This window comes from Saccostrea cucullata, unplaced genomic scaffold, assembly GCF_032062105.1.
Source record: "Saccostrea cucullata isolate Sc308-1 unplaced genomic scaffold, CSIRO_AGI_Scuc_v1 ctg1213, whole genome shotgun sequence".
Classification (NCBI taxonomy): domain Eukaryota; kingdom Metazoa; phylum Mollusca; class Bivalvia; order Ostreida; family Ostreidae; genus Saccostrea; species Saccostrea cuccullata.
In genome coordinates, this window is record NW_026923916.1 from 98912 (window position 1) to 114185 (window position 15274).

General features: G+C 36.4%; 1 protein-coding gene and 1 long non-coding RNA gene across 3 annotated transcripts; both read right to left on the reverse strand.

Annotated features, from left to right (window-relative positions):
* Nucleotides 1-405: 405 nt before the first annotated feature.
* LOC134265252 (uncharacterized) lies at nt 406-2834 on the reverse strand. 2 transcript variants are annotated; one of them, XR_009991706.1, is made up of 3 exons: nt 2720-2834; nt 1784-1911; nt 406-457 (listed from the first exon to the last, which is right to left on the reverse strand). It is a non-coding gene; the product is annotated as an uncharacterized LOC134265252 (long non-coding RNA). The 2 variants fall into 2 exon arrangements; XR_009991705.1 differs by having other exon boundaries at nt 2716-2834.
* A 3227-nt stretch (nt 2835-6061) lies between these two features.
* LOC134265255 (E3 SUMO-protein ligase ZBED1-like) lies at nt 6062-11339 on the reverse strand. Its single transcript, XM_062747500.1, is given in 3 exon segments — nt 6062-6211; nt 9254-9640; nt 9813-11339. Coding segments are annotated over 3 exon segments (2049 nt in total). The 5' UTR covers nt 11325-11339.
* Nucleotides 11340-15274: the final 3935 nt, after the last annotated feature.

A 15274-nucleotide genomic window follows, 5' to 3' on the forward strand; every position in this document is an offset into this window, starting at 1 on the left:
AAACAGCAAAGATGGACAAGCACAGAACTTCAGCTACAATCTTTCACTCATCCAATTTATGTGGCATACAATTACTGAATTTCAGTAGCCAAGGATTTCTTTAGTATTTACTACTCTTCTCACAAACCCTTGACTTATATTGTCAAAAGTCAGAATTCCTTATATCACATGACATGATCTTGAATAACCACTTGCATCATTGATAGAAATAAAGAGCATTCCTAAAAGTGAAGTATTGATTGATTGTATCCGGCAAAGAATAATTAAGAAGCAGATAGGCTTATTTGGTAGTAAGTTTGCAGGTCTTTATCTCTAACTTTAGATTCCAGATTACATTATGTGCACATCATCTTCATGTTGAATAAACTCTCTGCCATCTCTCTGAAAGACCGATCGAGGAAACTCCTTTGATTTGACCAAGGCATGATCAGTTTCTAAATGTATTGTGTCCCGACTCCTGTAACAAATTAAAAAAAAAAGTTTTGAAAAAGCTTTTCTAATCGAATATGTATTTTTAACTAGATAATTCATTTTATACAGATATCTACAATTGACACATTGATATAACTTTCCTTTATAATATTGTTAAAAAGTCTTTATAAAGCATTTCAATGATATCATATATATTAAATGAATCACTGTCTAGTAAGTGTAGTATGCCAGGGCATCAACGATAGTGGGAAACATGGGATAATTTGCATAACGGGCGAAATCCGTTATGCATAAATTATCCCCTGTTTCCCACTATCGTTGATGTCCCTGGCATACTATACTAACTAGACAGTGATTCCTTATATTTCCATTTCATTGTGAAATAAAATTGTAGATTTAGACTTTAAAAATGTATTCAAATTACACTAAGACTCCCATGCCAAATTCAACAGCCCTCGCCCACTGACGTCAAACACAAAGGCAGCCGCAGGAGATTTACATGCATATTTGGCCTCCTTAGCGTCAGACACTGAGACAGATGTGCACAAGGTTTGCATGCATATTAGGCCTCCTTAGCTCCTGACTTATCGACCTGCCTAATTTACATTCCGGAAGAATTATCAAGAAATAAACTCCCCTAAGTTTTAAAGAGTTAACACAGAGAAAAAAAATTAGATATGGAAATATTATATTACATATGTCATATTTTGTCATACTTGTAGTTAAATGGTTTTGTGATGTCAGTGTATTATGACTGAAAAATTGCCAGCCTTGTACTAAACAATCATGGTTAATCAATTATAAATTTTAAAAATAGCATAATTAACCATGAATTTTATCAAATGCATGAAGTTTCCTCTTTTAGTTTCTGTTGTCAGGGTTGTTAAGAGAAAGGGCATGTTGGACTGAAAACTGTTACTTCAGAGAAAAATCCCTGGGACAAGGTGTTCATGTACATGAGCTTGTTTGTATGTTATTAAATGTCCCTCTCAAGAATTTCTCATATGGAGACACCACCACTTGTCAGTAACAGATGCAAATTTTTTTCTACACTCGACACTTACGGCTATTGAGCTGTGAGGGATCTGCCAGCACCTACTGCGACAAAAGACCTTAATTGATTTATATAAGTATAATATAAGATATTTTTATAGTGTCTCATCAGAAGGACAGGTTTCCATGTCTCATAGTAAGATTCGAACCTGCGATGTAAGGATCAACTCCTTACTTCGCGACTACAGGGCAGAGGCTCTAACCACTGTGCCAGTCGGGCTACTCATGCACCTGGGAGTGTTGACTAATAGCCATCCAATGGCAATGAGGAATTTTGACTGCAATAAAATTGACTTACTAATAACTAAGCACCTATATCCTCCACATCATGGTATTTTCTGTGCATGGTGGCCATTGGTTGGGATTAGCAAGTGGGTCTTCACAGACGAAAGTTCTGAAGCCTTTGGTACCAGCACACTACACATGCTAAAAAAATTATGTGTTTGTGTTAATTATGTCAAGATTCATTTTTCTTTGAATGGTATTTAGAGGTGGTCATGAAAACTTACCCACTTCAAAAACAACACAAAAATAAGTCGAAGTTATTCGAACTCATCATCGCAAAACACGGTTTGGATGTTCAGGCCAACAATACAAAAATTGATTTGTTTGATGTACTCTGACGACCTGTCAAAATTGCCCCTACCCAATATTTTTTTCAGCACTTTAAACTTTTATTTTTTCTTTTTAAATTTACTAAAATTGTTTCATTTTAAAGCAAAGATGTATAATTTCTATAGGATGCTTTTTGACTGAAAGTTTTTTTTATAACAATAAACTTGTGTAGCTAACAAACATGTCAAATGTGTACTGCTAAGAAATCTGTGATTTTATGACAGTTATAAATTTTTCAGCAGTGTAAACCACCCGAAAATTAATGACCTACCTACCCATCTTGAAAAATGTGGGTCGGAATAAAAATCGAACAAAAATATTTTATTGATCAGTCAACACAGTATTCGGATTCCATATTGAGAAAACAGTGACATTGTCTTATAAACAATTTTGTCATTGAAAAAAAAAAAGTTTTTGTGATCGTTGAAAGAACCGAAAAGTATCATTTATAGGTTACCGACGATGTCAAATCAGCGAACGGCTTCATTTCACATGTACATGTGTAGCCAGGGTCCAGTCTATACTACTATAGTATATGTCCTTGGTAGTCTATAATGTCTTTCATTTCAGTCTATGTACTTTAAAACACTTTTAAACTTTTCAATCAATACTTACTCACATCTAATGCCAAAGAAAAGACCCGTCATATCTGATGAATTGACGTGTTCTCCATCGTAAAATAATCATGAAAATCCATGTTGCTGTTTACTGCTATAGCGGAAACACGTGTTAGTCTCGATTAATATCAACTCATACCGTAATGAGTCGTGTAAATGCGAGATTTTGTATTAAATCATTGTGTTTCAAAGTTTTTTAAATTTCAGGTCAGTATATGTTTAATTGTATCTTATATTAAGAATATATTTTAAAGCAAACAGCAATAACATCTGATTTTTTTGACGTAGACCTTTAGGAATCAATTTTTTTTATCAACACTGAATGAACTTAAATAAACAAAAATACATATGTACTACATTTCTCTAAAGGTGTAAAGATAATTACTGTTATTTTAAACCATTTTTTTTAATAAAGCATCTATTTAAATAAAAATATTTAATTGAATATAATAGTACTAAACATGTTGTTCCGAATGAGGCGCAACGAAAAGGACCTTGACGTTAAATATTGACTACATTCGATTTTTCTACAAAAAATTACGCGGAGGTTCAAAATTCAAACTATGGTAATTCAGAAAATATCGAAAATAAAGAGACCAGTGAAGGTTTGTTGAAATGGAAATTTGCTCCACTTTTAGCAGTTGTATTTTGTTTTCCCTATTTCAACACAGAAGTAAAGGTAAAACTGCGTTTAATTTAAATATTACGAATAAAACCCAGAAAAATCACATGCGTGGAAGAAAATTCTTGTTTTTACAAAGTATTTAAAAGTAAAAGCAATAATTTTTACATATTTTAAAAGCAGAGAAAATATCCTTTGTAAATATATTAATTTTATTTAAATGATTTAATCAGGAAAAAATATATAAATCGTCGGGAAAATCGTCCTTGCTTTGGAAAATTGCCTCATTTTCAAAAAGTCATGAATGTCTTCAAAACGTAAAATTTATTCATTACCGATTAATAAGGCTCGCAATTTTTACAGGGTCTGAAAGTAGAGAAAATTTCCTAAAAGATGATATATAGATTATATACATTAATGCTATTATTAAAAAGATAACGGAGGTCCTGTTATCGCGATGTGGTGGTTTAACGCGCTATCGGTCATATTGACCGATGCGGTAGGGAAGGGGTTAATGAAGGACACAAAGATGGAAAGCTAGGATATCTGTACAATTAAACAGAAGCTTTCTGATATTCAGAACTCCGGGAATGGTGTCACAAAAGTTGTGCATCATGATAAACTTAAACCGCTTTACGTTCAGACGTAAAATTATTTATTATAGGAACGTATACTATAGATTTAATTTACGTGTTATTTCCAGTCAAGAAGAATTCTTAGAAGATCCAAGAAGTAAATACATTGTAGGTGAAATATTGAATCGCCACACATTATGCATAGTATATGGAAGAGCTGCAGTCGTCGCTTAGAGATTTCACTAAAGAATAAAACGGGGGATCATGAGTTGGATTTAAACTTCAAGATTTTTTTTCACTCAGGTGACCTATTGCTATCCGTTTTCGTTCGTCGTGTGTAAACATTTTAATATTTTCCAGCTTCCTCTCTGAAACCACTGAACCAATTTCAACCAAATTTGGTATACAGCATTTATGGATAAGGGGGAACAAAAATTGTGAATTTTATGGTCCCTGCCCCCCTGGCTCCTGAGGGTTGGGACCAAAACCACTAAAATTAATGAAATCTTTAAAAATCTTCTTTATCCTGGACATCAAGCAGCCAAACTGTTGGTATGAATGTAACGAGCATTGAGTCCTCTACCAAAATTGTGAATTTTATGGCCCCAGGGTCAGGGGTTCTGGTGTTAGGGCGGGGCTCTATCAATAATATATTGAAAATGCATTAATCCATTGAAAATCTTCTCTGTTCCTGGGTATTGAATAAACTTAGTTCATAGTTATTATGAATAAGAGTGCCTCTTCCAAAATTGTGAATTTTATGGCCCCAGGGTCAGAGGTTCTGTTGTTAAGGCGGGGCTCTATTGATTATATAGTGAAAATGCATTAATTCTTTGAAAATCCTCTTTTCTGCTCCTGGGTTTGAAATAAACTATTTAAGTACAAAGTTATAATGTACAAGAGTGCCTCTTTCAATGTTGTGAATTTTATGGCCCCAGGGTCAGGGGTTCTTGAGTTAAGGCGGGGCTCTATTGATTATATAGTGAAAATGCATTAATTCTTTGAAACTCTTCTTCTCTGCTCCTGGGTATTGAATAAACTAACTTGGTATATAATAATTATGTAATTAGTAATTATCAACCAAATTTGTGAATTTCATGGCCCCTGTGTCGGGATTTTCCATTTGGTGTAAGGGGGGGGGGGGTCTTTTGATTATATAGTGAAAATACATTGTTTGAAAATCTTTTCCTTTGCTCCTGGGTGTTATGCTAATGATCCAAGTATATATATTTATGATGAAGAAAGGTGCATCTAGCAAAATGATTAATTTCATGCCCGTTGGGTCATTGGTCTCCGGGGGGGGGGGGGTTACGTAGTCTGAGAATAAATGAATGCTTTGAAATCTACTCTTTGATATTAATCAACCATTTATGAAGAAATAAAATTTATAAAATTTCCAAAATTTTGAAATATGTGGCCCCAGGCTCAGTGATTCCTTTGAGGTGGTGTGCACAACTGGTTATAAAGTGGAAGTGCATTTTCTCTTTGTTACTTTGGTCTACCTCTGGGTGTTTAGTAAAAAGAGTACTAAGCATGCATAGTTTAAAATTGTGGTAAGCATGTCTCTTTCAAAAATTGTGAATTTCATGGCCCCTGATCTAAAACACGAACCAAATTCAATTGTTGAAAAGTTGTTACATAATACTCAGGTGACCTATAAGGTCCTTGGGCCTCTTGTTGCTGATGGCTGACCTTCAAACATCTAAGGAAATCCTTAAACGGGACAGGGCATATTGGGGTTTGCTTTGCGATAAGCAAGTTGGCGAGAAGCGTTACGTGGTCAGTCACATAAACAAGTATTATACTCCTCTTGACTCCATTCCGTATTACTGCTCATTATGCTACTTCCAAACTGACGAGGCAACCAAATTAAGAGAACTTCAAGAACTATGCGAAGCACAAAGAAGCGAGGGAAGGCTTATTAAAACAAGAGAAGTTACCAGAAGCAGAGGAATTTTACCTAACAAAAACAAGGAGGGCATTGTGGTTGCAGAAGATGTGCCTTCTAAGCAGGGAGGAGTCGAGAAAGATTTGGATGGAGAGAATCCAGAAGTCAGGATCAGACCAGCCAAGCCACCCTTCTAATCCCTCATCGACTGTTAGCTGTCCTCCCTCAGAAGCCATACCTACCTCTCTGCCTTCGTCTTCTACCAGCTGTCGTCCTCGTCAATGACAACACCTTTGGCCGCAACAGCAGTTATATCTGAATCCAGCACCATGTCAACCCATACCACCGCCCCAGTGTTCCCAGATCTGCTGCATCTCCAGGATCCTGATGTATTCTGTTTCTTTCTTATCTGAAGACCAAGAATCCTCTAGCATCTCTACACCCGTATATACACCTCAGGAGGAAGTTAAGGAGGCTATCAAATTACCAGAGCCTAGGAAACGAAAATCCAGTCTCCAGTGAGAGAAAAGTCCACTTTAACCAGTATTAGAAGAGACAAAACTCCAAATAAACCTAAGTCACCAGAGAAAGAATCGAGGAAAAGCCAAGTACGAGATGAGACCAGACCAGACGAGAAAGAGTCGAGGGAAAGCCAAGTACGAGGTGAGACCAGAAGAGACGAGAGATTGATTGATTGTATACTGTTTAACGTCCCTCTCCAGAATATTTCACTGATATGGAGACGTCACCATTGCCGGTGAAGGGCTGCAAATTTAGGCCTATGCTCGGTACTTACGGCCTTTGAGCAGGGAGGGATCTTTATCGTGCCACACCTGCTGTGACACGGGGCCTCGGTTTATCCGGTCTCATCCGAAGGACCGCCCCATTTAGTCGCCTTTTACGACGAGAAATGGGGTACTGAGGACCTATTCTAACCCAGATCCACATGGGGCAAGAGACGAGAGAGAAGAGATCTAAGTTACCAACGAGGTTAATGTTTGACATGGTAAACCATATGTTTCACCTGCAAAACACCTTGAGAAACATCCATCACGAGTTACAGATGCAAACAGATATCTTAAGGAGTATTAGGGACAACCAGTACCAATCTCAGCAGCATACCGGGGGAATTTACAGAGAGATGAAGCACCAACTGCAAATTGAATTGAAATTATCTTATAAATTAAGTACTTAATCTGCATAATATTGGTTATTAATTAATTTGGGAAGTTAAGTATTTTTGTGTAAGGGATTTTTCACAGACGACTGCAGCCAATTATTTTCTTGTAAAATTTGGATTTTTGATTAATTTTTGTTAATTTGATTAACTAGTAGTACTATCTCTCATTAAACCATCATATCAAGTTATTTAACTCTTTCTCTTATTATTATCCCCTCGCGCAACTAGTTATACTGACTAAAGTCAGTTAACTAGTTACAAGGGGATATAGCATCGCGCATGTGCGTATGTTTGTTAGTGTGTTCGTTACACTTTGTGGGCACGATTGACAGAAAACCTTTGCATTAACCATTCTCAGCGTTTACATACCTGTGTGGCAGTATAAAAGGACGAAGCCTATTCATTTTCAAGTTCATTGATGAAATATTTCTTCTGATATCGCGTTTTTACTGCCTCGAAACCCTGACATTTTAAGTACGAGTTGACAATAATCATTTGTGGGCAAGATTGACAGAGAACCTTTGCATTAACCACTCTCAGCGTTTACATACTTGTGTGAAAATATAAAAAGATGACGCCTATTCATTTTCAAGTTCATTGTTGAAATACTTCTTCAGATATCGCGCTTTACTGTCTCGAAACCCTGACATTTTATGTACGAGTTAACAATAATCATTTCTGCAAGGGAACCAATTTAAGAGCTAGTTAGAAAGCTTAAAAGACGTGTCAAGTCTGCGGGAACCAGATTAAAAGAATATGATGAACGTCGCGGTTTCATTACCAAATTCCAACAGGTGTCTGTGAATTTGGGGTGCACGTTATTCCTGAAAGCTGAAAATAAAATTCACAAGTTCAATTAACCTCTCGATGTACATTATGTTATTCATTACGAAAAAAATGCATATTGCTTGGAACTTTGAGATATCTACTTAGGTGGGTAAAAAATTAAAATTACTGAGACATATATATATATATAGCATACGTGATATGTTTGTGCTAGGTATAAGGGAAACTGCCCAATTACGTACATGTATGCATATTATGTCCCCTCCCTCCCCAATAAAATGCTATGCAATTTTGTTAAGAATAGACACCCCCCTCCCCCAATAATTTTGTTTAAAAAATGAATAGTGCTGAAAAACAATTTAATATCTTATATTAAACTTTACTACCCCAAATTAGGTATCTATGTTATGCCCCTCCCCCCCCACCACCAATTTGCATTTTGTAAAAATTGGATCAGCAACAACACACCCACTAATAATTTTGTCAAAAGTAGGGGAGTTGATCTTAATGTTGTGGGTTTGAATCCCTTCGTGGGCCGTGGAGACTGGTCCTTCGAATAAATCCGTGTAACCATGGGCCCATGTCCCAACAGATGCTGGCACAAAAAAATCCCTCACTGCTCAATGGTCGTCAGTTCCTATTATAGGAAAGAATGTGCAGCTCTCCACCGGCAAGCCTTCATATGAGCAAAAAATTCCTTAGAGGGACATTAAACAAAATACATTGTACTTTCAATCTTTAACATGTTTAACGTCCCTCGAGAGAATTTATCTCTTGTGAGATATCGCCATTACGCGAGGGGATGCTCCGCTCAGCGGTGCCCTTGTTTATTTTGCTGGAGTACATTTTCTTTTTAAATGTCTGCCTTGGTGTCTAATAAGGGTTGAAGCCGGTCATTTCCCCTCCTCTAGTTTACCGTCATACATATTTGGCATCCATATTTGGGATTAGCCATTCAGGTCATTGAGCGCTAACCCGCTACACTATGTATATAGTGTATCGCCTTAATATCCATGAGCAGAGGAAATGATTTTCAAATAATTAATAGGGGTGGGACGATACACTGATCATGCGATACGATACGTATCTCGATATTATAGCACGATACGATACGTATCTCGATATTACAATAATAAGAAAATTGTATTTAAATGAGTATTTTATTTGTCTTCTTGATAATAAATCAACAAAATATTTTATAATAAATTAATAATCAAATCAGATTTGCTTTGAAAATAATATCATATGGAATTGTGAATATTGTATCTGTTATACATGTATATCATTGACTGAAAATTAAACAAAATCATTAAACAATAAACATTTTAACATTTTTTGCCAAATGTCTTAACCAACTAAATCAAGGCTGAGTTTACAAATCAATGAATCATTTTTAATCCATTTGTTTATAATTTCGAAGTTTTTTTTAATGAAAATTAAGGAGTCCACACTGTCTTTGTTGAGAGTGGCCCTCTGGGCACTCACAATATCTCCAGCTGTGGAGAAGATCCTTTCACTTGGGACACTTGTCCCAGGAATACCCAAATGATATTTGGCAAGATGAGAAAGGTATGAATATTTGTCTCCATGAACTTTCCACCAGAGTAAAGGATTCCCTTCCACTGGAATACTTTCCTCTTTCCTGTAACTTGAAGCTTCTTCTGTAACCATATCTTGCAGTGTTTTGGTTCTTCTCTCCACTTTTTCAATGAAAACATCAGCAAATAAATCTTTTATAGTGCTAGAAGACTTGGATCCAGTGCTCAGAGCAGTAGCTTTGCTGCAAGATGGACCAACTTCATCAACAGGGTCTGTGAGTGTGTCTGATCTCAGCTTCTCCTGAGGGTCCTCTGGTTCAGTTTTGATTACAGTCTAAAATGAAATGCATGTTTGAAATAATTATGAATAAACTTCAATAATGTACATAAAAAATTATTTTTGTTTTGTATTATATATTTTATTTTTATTATTTTTAATATCTATATATTTTTTTAATTTTTATATATATATTTATAATTTATTAAAAAATTGTAGTTTTATATACCTTTTTCTCTGAGAATTCAATGGCTTTTTGGGTCATGGTGCTGAATATGGCATTTCGTTTGTCCATTGTAAGCTGGGGTAGACATTTAAACCGTGGATCTAGGGCTGCACTTATGATAAGAAATTCCTCAGTCTCTGGATTTGTGTACCTTTTTTGTAAGTTGGTCAGGATGTCCTGTTTCACTGAGCGAATAAGAGTTGTGTCCTCTTGCAAAAGGGTAAGTGATGAAATTATCTTCATTTTCATAGGATAAATCAGAGAAACAGTGGGCAACTTTTCATCACATAACACAGTGGTAATGTCTTTCAATGGCTTCAAAATCACCACTAAGTTTTCCAGGTTGGAAATGTCATTTTCACTTAATGTCACAACATCCCTCAGGTTCTTCCAGATATGTGGTTCTACAAGTGTTGCTACAATGCCAGCTTGTTGCTCTAAGTATCTTGAAACCATGTCAAAACTGCTATTTCATCTAGTGGCAACATCCATTATAAGCTTGTGTTCTGGTAGCTGCAATAGTTTCTGCTTTGTTTTGAGAGTGCTATTGGCAACTGAACTTCGGTGAAAGAAACTGACCACACGTCTGACTCTACTTAGAAGTGTCTTTACACAATCCACTTGTAAACCTTTCTGTGTAGCTAAATTCAATGTGTGGGCAAAGCACTTTAAATTAGGTCCCAGGTTGGCTGCCTTTATTGCCCCATCCATGTTGCTTGCATTGTCAGTAACAACAGGTATTTCTCCACCCATTCTTTGTAAGCCCCATTCATCAACTGCATTAAATAACACTTCACCAACATTTTCAGCTGTATGAGATTCACTGATGGCCCTTGTCTGTAGAACATAACTACACAGATTCCATTCATTATCAATAAAGTGACAGGTAATGGTGATATAACTTTCAACAGCTCTGGATGTCCAACCATCTGTTGTTAATGACACAAAAGGCACTTCAGATAACTTGCTCAGCAAGTATGACTTCGCATCACTATACATATCTGGAATCAAAGTTCCAGAAAAGTATTTCCTATATGGTATAGTATACCGTGGTTCTAAAGTATTTAACATTTTCTGGAATCCGTTGTTCTCAACGACAGAGAAGGGGCGCAAATCAAGTGCGATAAATAGGGCTATTGACTTGCTTATTGCTAGAGACCGGGCTAAATTAAGTGGTAGAGGTTTTGGAAAACATTGTGTAAGTGACGTTTGCTTTTTTACTGGCTGATTGTCCGTTTTTCCTTCAGTGTTGCACTGTGAATCCTCTGACTTCAAACGTTTAGCCGTCCCAATTTCGGGATGATGACGTTTCAGGTGAAACGAGAGGTTCGTTGTGCTACCTGTATATTTAAACTTTGAATGACAAGTTCTACACACCGCTTGCGTCTTGTCGACCTGTCTCTTGCCATTTTCAGTTGAAGCAACGAACCCAAAATGCTCCCATATCCATGATTTGTACGAACAAGGCGCGTTTTTAATATCTTCATTTCGTTCAGACCGTTGGGAAGCCGCCATTTTTCCATAACAATGTTACTTTCACTTTCATTTTTGATAAGTCGTTCGTGTATCGTTTCGTACCGATATTTCAATGGTTGTATCGTAAACCGTATCTTAGCACAAAATATCGATATGTATCGGTGTATCGGTATATCGTCCCACCCCTAATAATTAATGCATTTTTTACAATAAAATCCATAAAATCCCACCCTTACTTAGAACTCCTGACCAAGGGAACATGATATTCAAAATTTAAAAAAAGAGGCCCACGGGCCTTATAGGTCACCTGAGTATCATGTAACAACTTTCAAACAATGAAATTTGTTTTGTGTTTTAAACCAGAGGCCATAAAATTCACAATTTTGAAGGAGGCACTGTTGCTTATTATAATTATACACTTAGCATGCTTACTCGAGTTACTTAATACCCAAAGTTAGATCAGAGTAACAAAGAGAAAAGGCATTTCCACTTTGTAACCAGTTGTGCACCCCGCCCCACAGGAACCACATATTTCAAAATTTTGGAAATTTTATCATAACTTTTATTTCATCATAAATTATTTATTAATACCAAAGAGCAGATTTAAAGCATTAATTTATTTTCAGACTAAGTAACCCCACCCCCACCCCCCGATACCCCTGACCCGGGGGCGTGAAATTAACTATTTTGCTAGATGCACCTTTCTTCATCATAAATATGTATACTTAGATCATTGGCATAGTACCTACATGTAGAAGCAAAGAAAAATATTTTCAAAGAATTCATGCATTTTCATTATATAATCATTAGAGCCCCGCCCTAACACCAGAACACCTGACCCAGGGGTGATGAAATTGACAATTTTGGAAGAGGTATCCTTCCTAATCATAACTATGTTCATAGTTCATTGGTTTAATACCCAAGAGCAGTGAAGAAGATTTTTAAATAAAGAATCAATGTATTTTTACTATATAATCAATACAGCCCCGCCCTTACACCAGAAATCCCAACCCAGGGGTCATAATATTCACAATTTTGGTAAAAGCACTCTTGCTCTTGCTCTTACTCTTGCTAACAATATTCTAAGTTAGTTTGTTTAATACCCAGGAGCAAAGAAGAAGATTTTTGATTAATTAATAATGTATTTTCACTATACAATCAATAGACCCCGCCTTTACACCAGAACCCCTGACCCAGGGGCCATGAAATTCACAATTAAATTGGTCATCATAACTATGTTCTTAGTTAGTTTATCTAATACCCAGGAGCAGAGAAGATTTTTGAAAGAAATAATGTAATTTTACTATATGATCTATATAACCCCGCCCTAACACAAGAATTCCTGACCCAGGGGCCATGAAATTCACAATTTTTGAAGAGGCACTCTTGATCATCATTACTATGTACTTGGTTAGTTTGTTTAATACCCAGAAGCAGAGAAGATTTTCAAAGAAATAATGCACTTTTACTACATGATCTATATAACCCCACCCTAACATCAGAACCCCTGACCCAGGGGCCATAAATTTCAAAATTTTGATAGAGGACTCAATGCTGATTACAATCATGTAAACAGTTTGACTGTTTGATGTCCAGCAGTAAAGAAGAAGATTTTTAGAGATTGCACTAATTTTAGTGGTTTTGGCCCCACTCCTCAGGCCCCAGGGGGGGAAGGGACCATGAAATTCACAATTTTTGTTCCCCTTTACCCATAGATGCTGTATACCAAATTTGGTTGAAATTGGTTCAGTGGTTCCAGAGAAGAAGCTAAAAATCTTCAAAAGTTTACGAACGACGTACGACGACGGACGAAAACGGATAGCAATAGGTCACCTGAGTTTACCCAGGTGACCTAAAAAGACACCCTTATTAAATATAACTATCCATTAAATTTGTTTGTTTAATACCCAGGAGCAGAGAAGATTTTCAAAGAAATCTGCATTTTCACTATATGATCTATACTGCCCATCCCTAGCACCAGAACCCCTGACTTTGGTTGTAAATGACTTTTTAGTATTTTTACCATCATGCCAACAGCTTACTGCTGGATGTCCTTGAGTAAAGAAGACTTTCAAAGATTGCATTCATTTTGGTTGTTTTAGCCCCACCCAACAGGCCCCAGGGGGACAGGAGCCATTAATTTCTCATATTTTGTTCCCCCTTACCCAAAGATGCGGTATGCCGAAATTTGTTCAGAGGTTCCAGAGAAGAAGCTGAAAATGTTCAAAAGTTTATTACCGAGTGACGACGTACAATGAACGATGCCGGACGTGAACAGATAACAAATCGACACCTGAGTGACTCAAGTGACCTAAAAGTGGGAACCGATGGATATTTCATTCCCAACGAACTTACTGTAGTTTAATCGTTCAAATTAAAACCGACTTTTGCATTATACTTACATGCAATTACAATTCCTTAAAACTGTCCACTTTCTCACTTTTCCATTTGCTCAGCAGCATTACATATGTACTTCCCAAATGATGGAATTGGTGTTTTACGCCGAGTAGGCAATATTTCAGCCATATTTTGACTGGAAATAATGTTTATATGATCGGCTTTGTGAGTTTTTGGGTTTCTCTGGTAGCCCACAGTGAGTCTTCTGTTTTTTCGAAAACCACCTGCAGGGAAACGTGCTATCCCTGAACCGGGGTTCCATTTAACGTCCCATCCGACAGACTAACAAATTTAAAAATATTTTAACAGTTAAAGATAAGACTTGTGTGTTTATCAGCTAAGTATATTAGAATGTGTACCATAGAATTTTACTGTAAAAAATCAGTTTCATGTAAATAATCTAAAATTGTATTAACATTTGTAAGCAGTTCACGTATCGTTCGTACAGTATTGTAAACGAATAGGCGAAAAATCAGTACATTCTAAAAGAATATGATTTATGGTAAGATGACAGTCATTCTGGCTGTAATTCTCCATTAAATAAGTATACATGAGTTATTTTTGAATGACCTATACGTAGTCTTGAAATAATCACTTCGTCCTGACGTTTCAGACCGAAGTTAGATGATTAGTTGTTCACTTTGTTCTCTACTGCATAAAGTTTATTCGTATCACAAAACTCCCTAATAAACTCGCCAAATAGAATTTACATATTGATCACATCATATTTCAGGTCAGTAGAAGGAATTTTAAAAAGCGGTAATGTCATACTGAAGTGCCAGTTTTGCTGCATTATCAGCATCGGTTTCCAATGATGCCAGTATGACTTGGAATCCAACCAAAATCAACTACTTTACCTTATTGAGAAAAAAAAATGATAGTATTGAATTATTTCATGTAAAATATATGGTTGATCAGTATTCATATTTTGTATGGATTATAAGCGAGAAAGAAAATATTGTCAAATCGTTGTCATTAGAAAATGTAACATAATCAGATGCGAGATGTTTGGCTTTTGCTTCTGTTGTAAATATTGTTGCCTCATTTGGAAGCCGTTAAGAGAAAATCTTGGTTTTATTCACTGCAGCCGCTGATACTTCTTTTTGATTGATTGATTGATTGTATACTGTTTAACGTCCCTCTCCAGAATATTTCACTGATATGGAGACGTCACCATTGCCGGTGAAGGGCTGCAAATTGAGGCCCATGCTCGGCACTTACGGCCTTTGAGCAGAGAGGGATCTTTATCTTGTTACATCTGCTGTGACACGGGGCCTCGGTTTATACGGTCTCATCCGAAGGACCGTCCCATTTAGTCGCCTTTTATGACAAGCAAGGGGGTACTGAGGACCTCTTCTAACCCGGATCCCCACGGGGCTACTTTATTTTTGTCTTTAGAGCCATTTGTTTACATTTAGACTGTAGAATTTTTTAAATGTTTTATTTCGGCTGATTTCTGTTATAAAACAAGAGAATTTGTTTCTGGTTTCTTAAACTCAGTTAAAGATGTGTCTACATTTGGTTTTATTTATTTCCCAGGCGTTATTTCAGATGAATTTGTAGGTTTTATAATATCCAAAGGTATTTTGGAA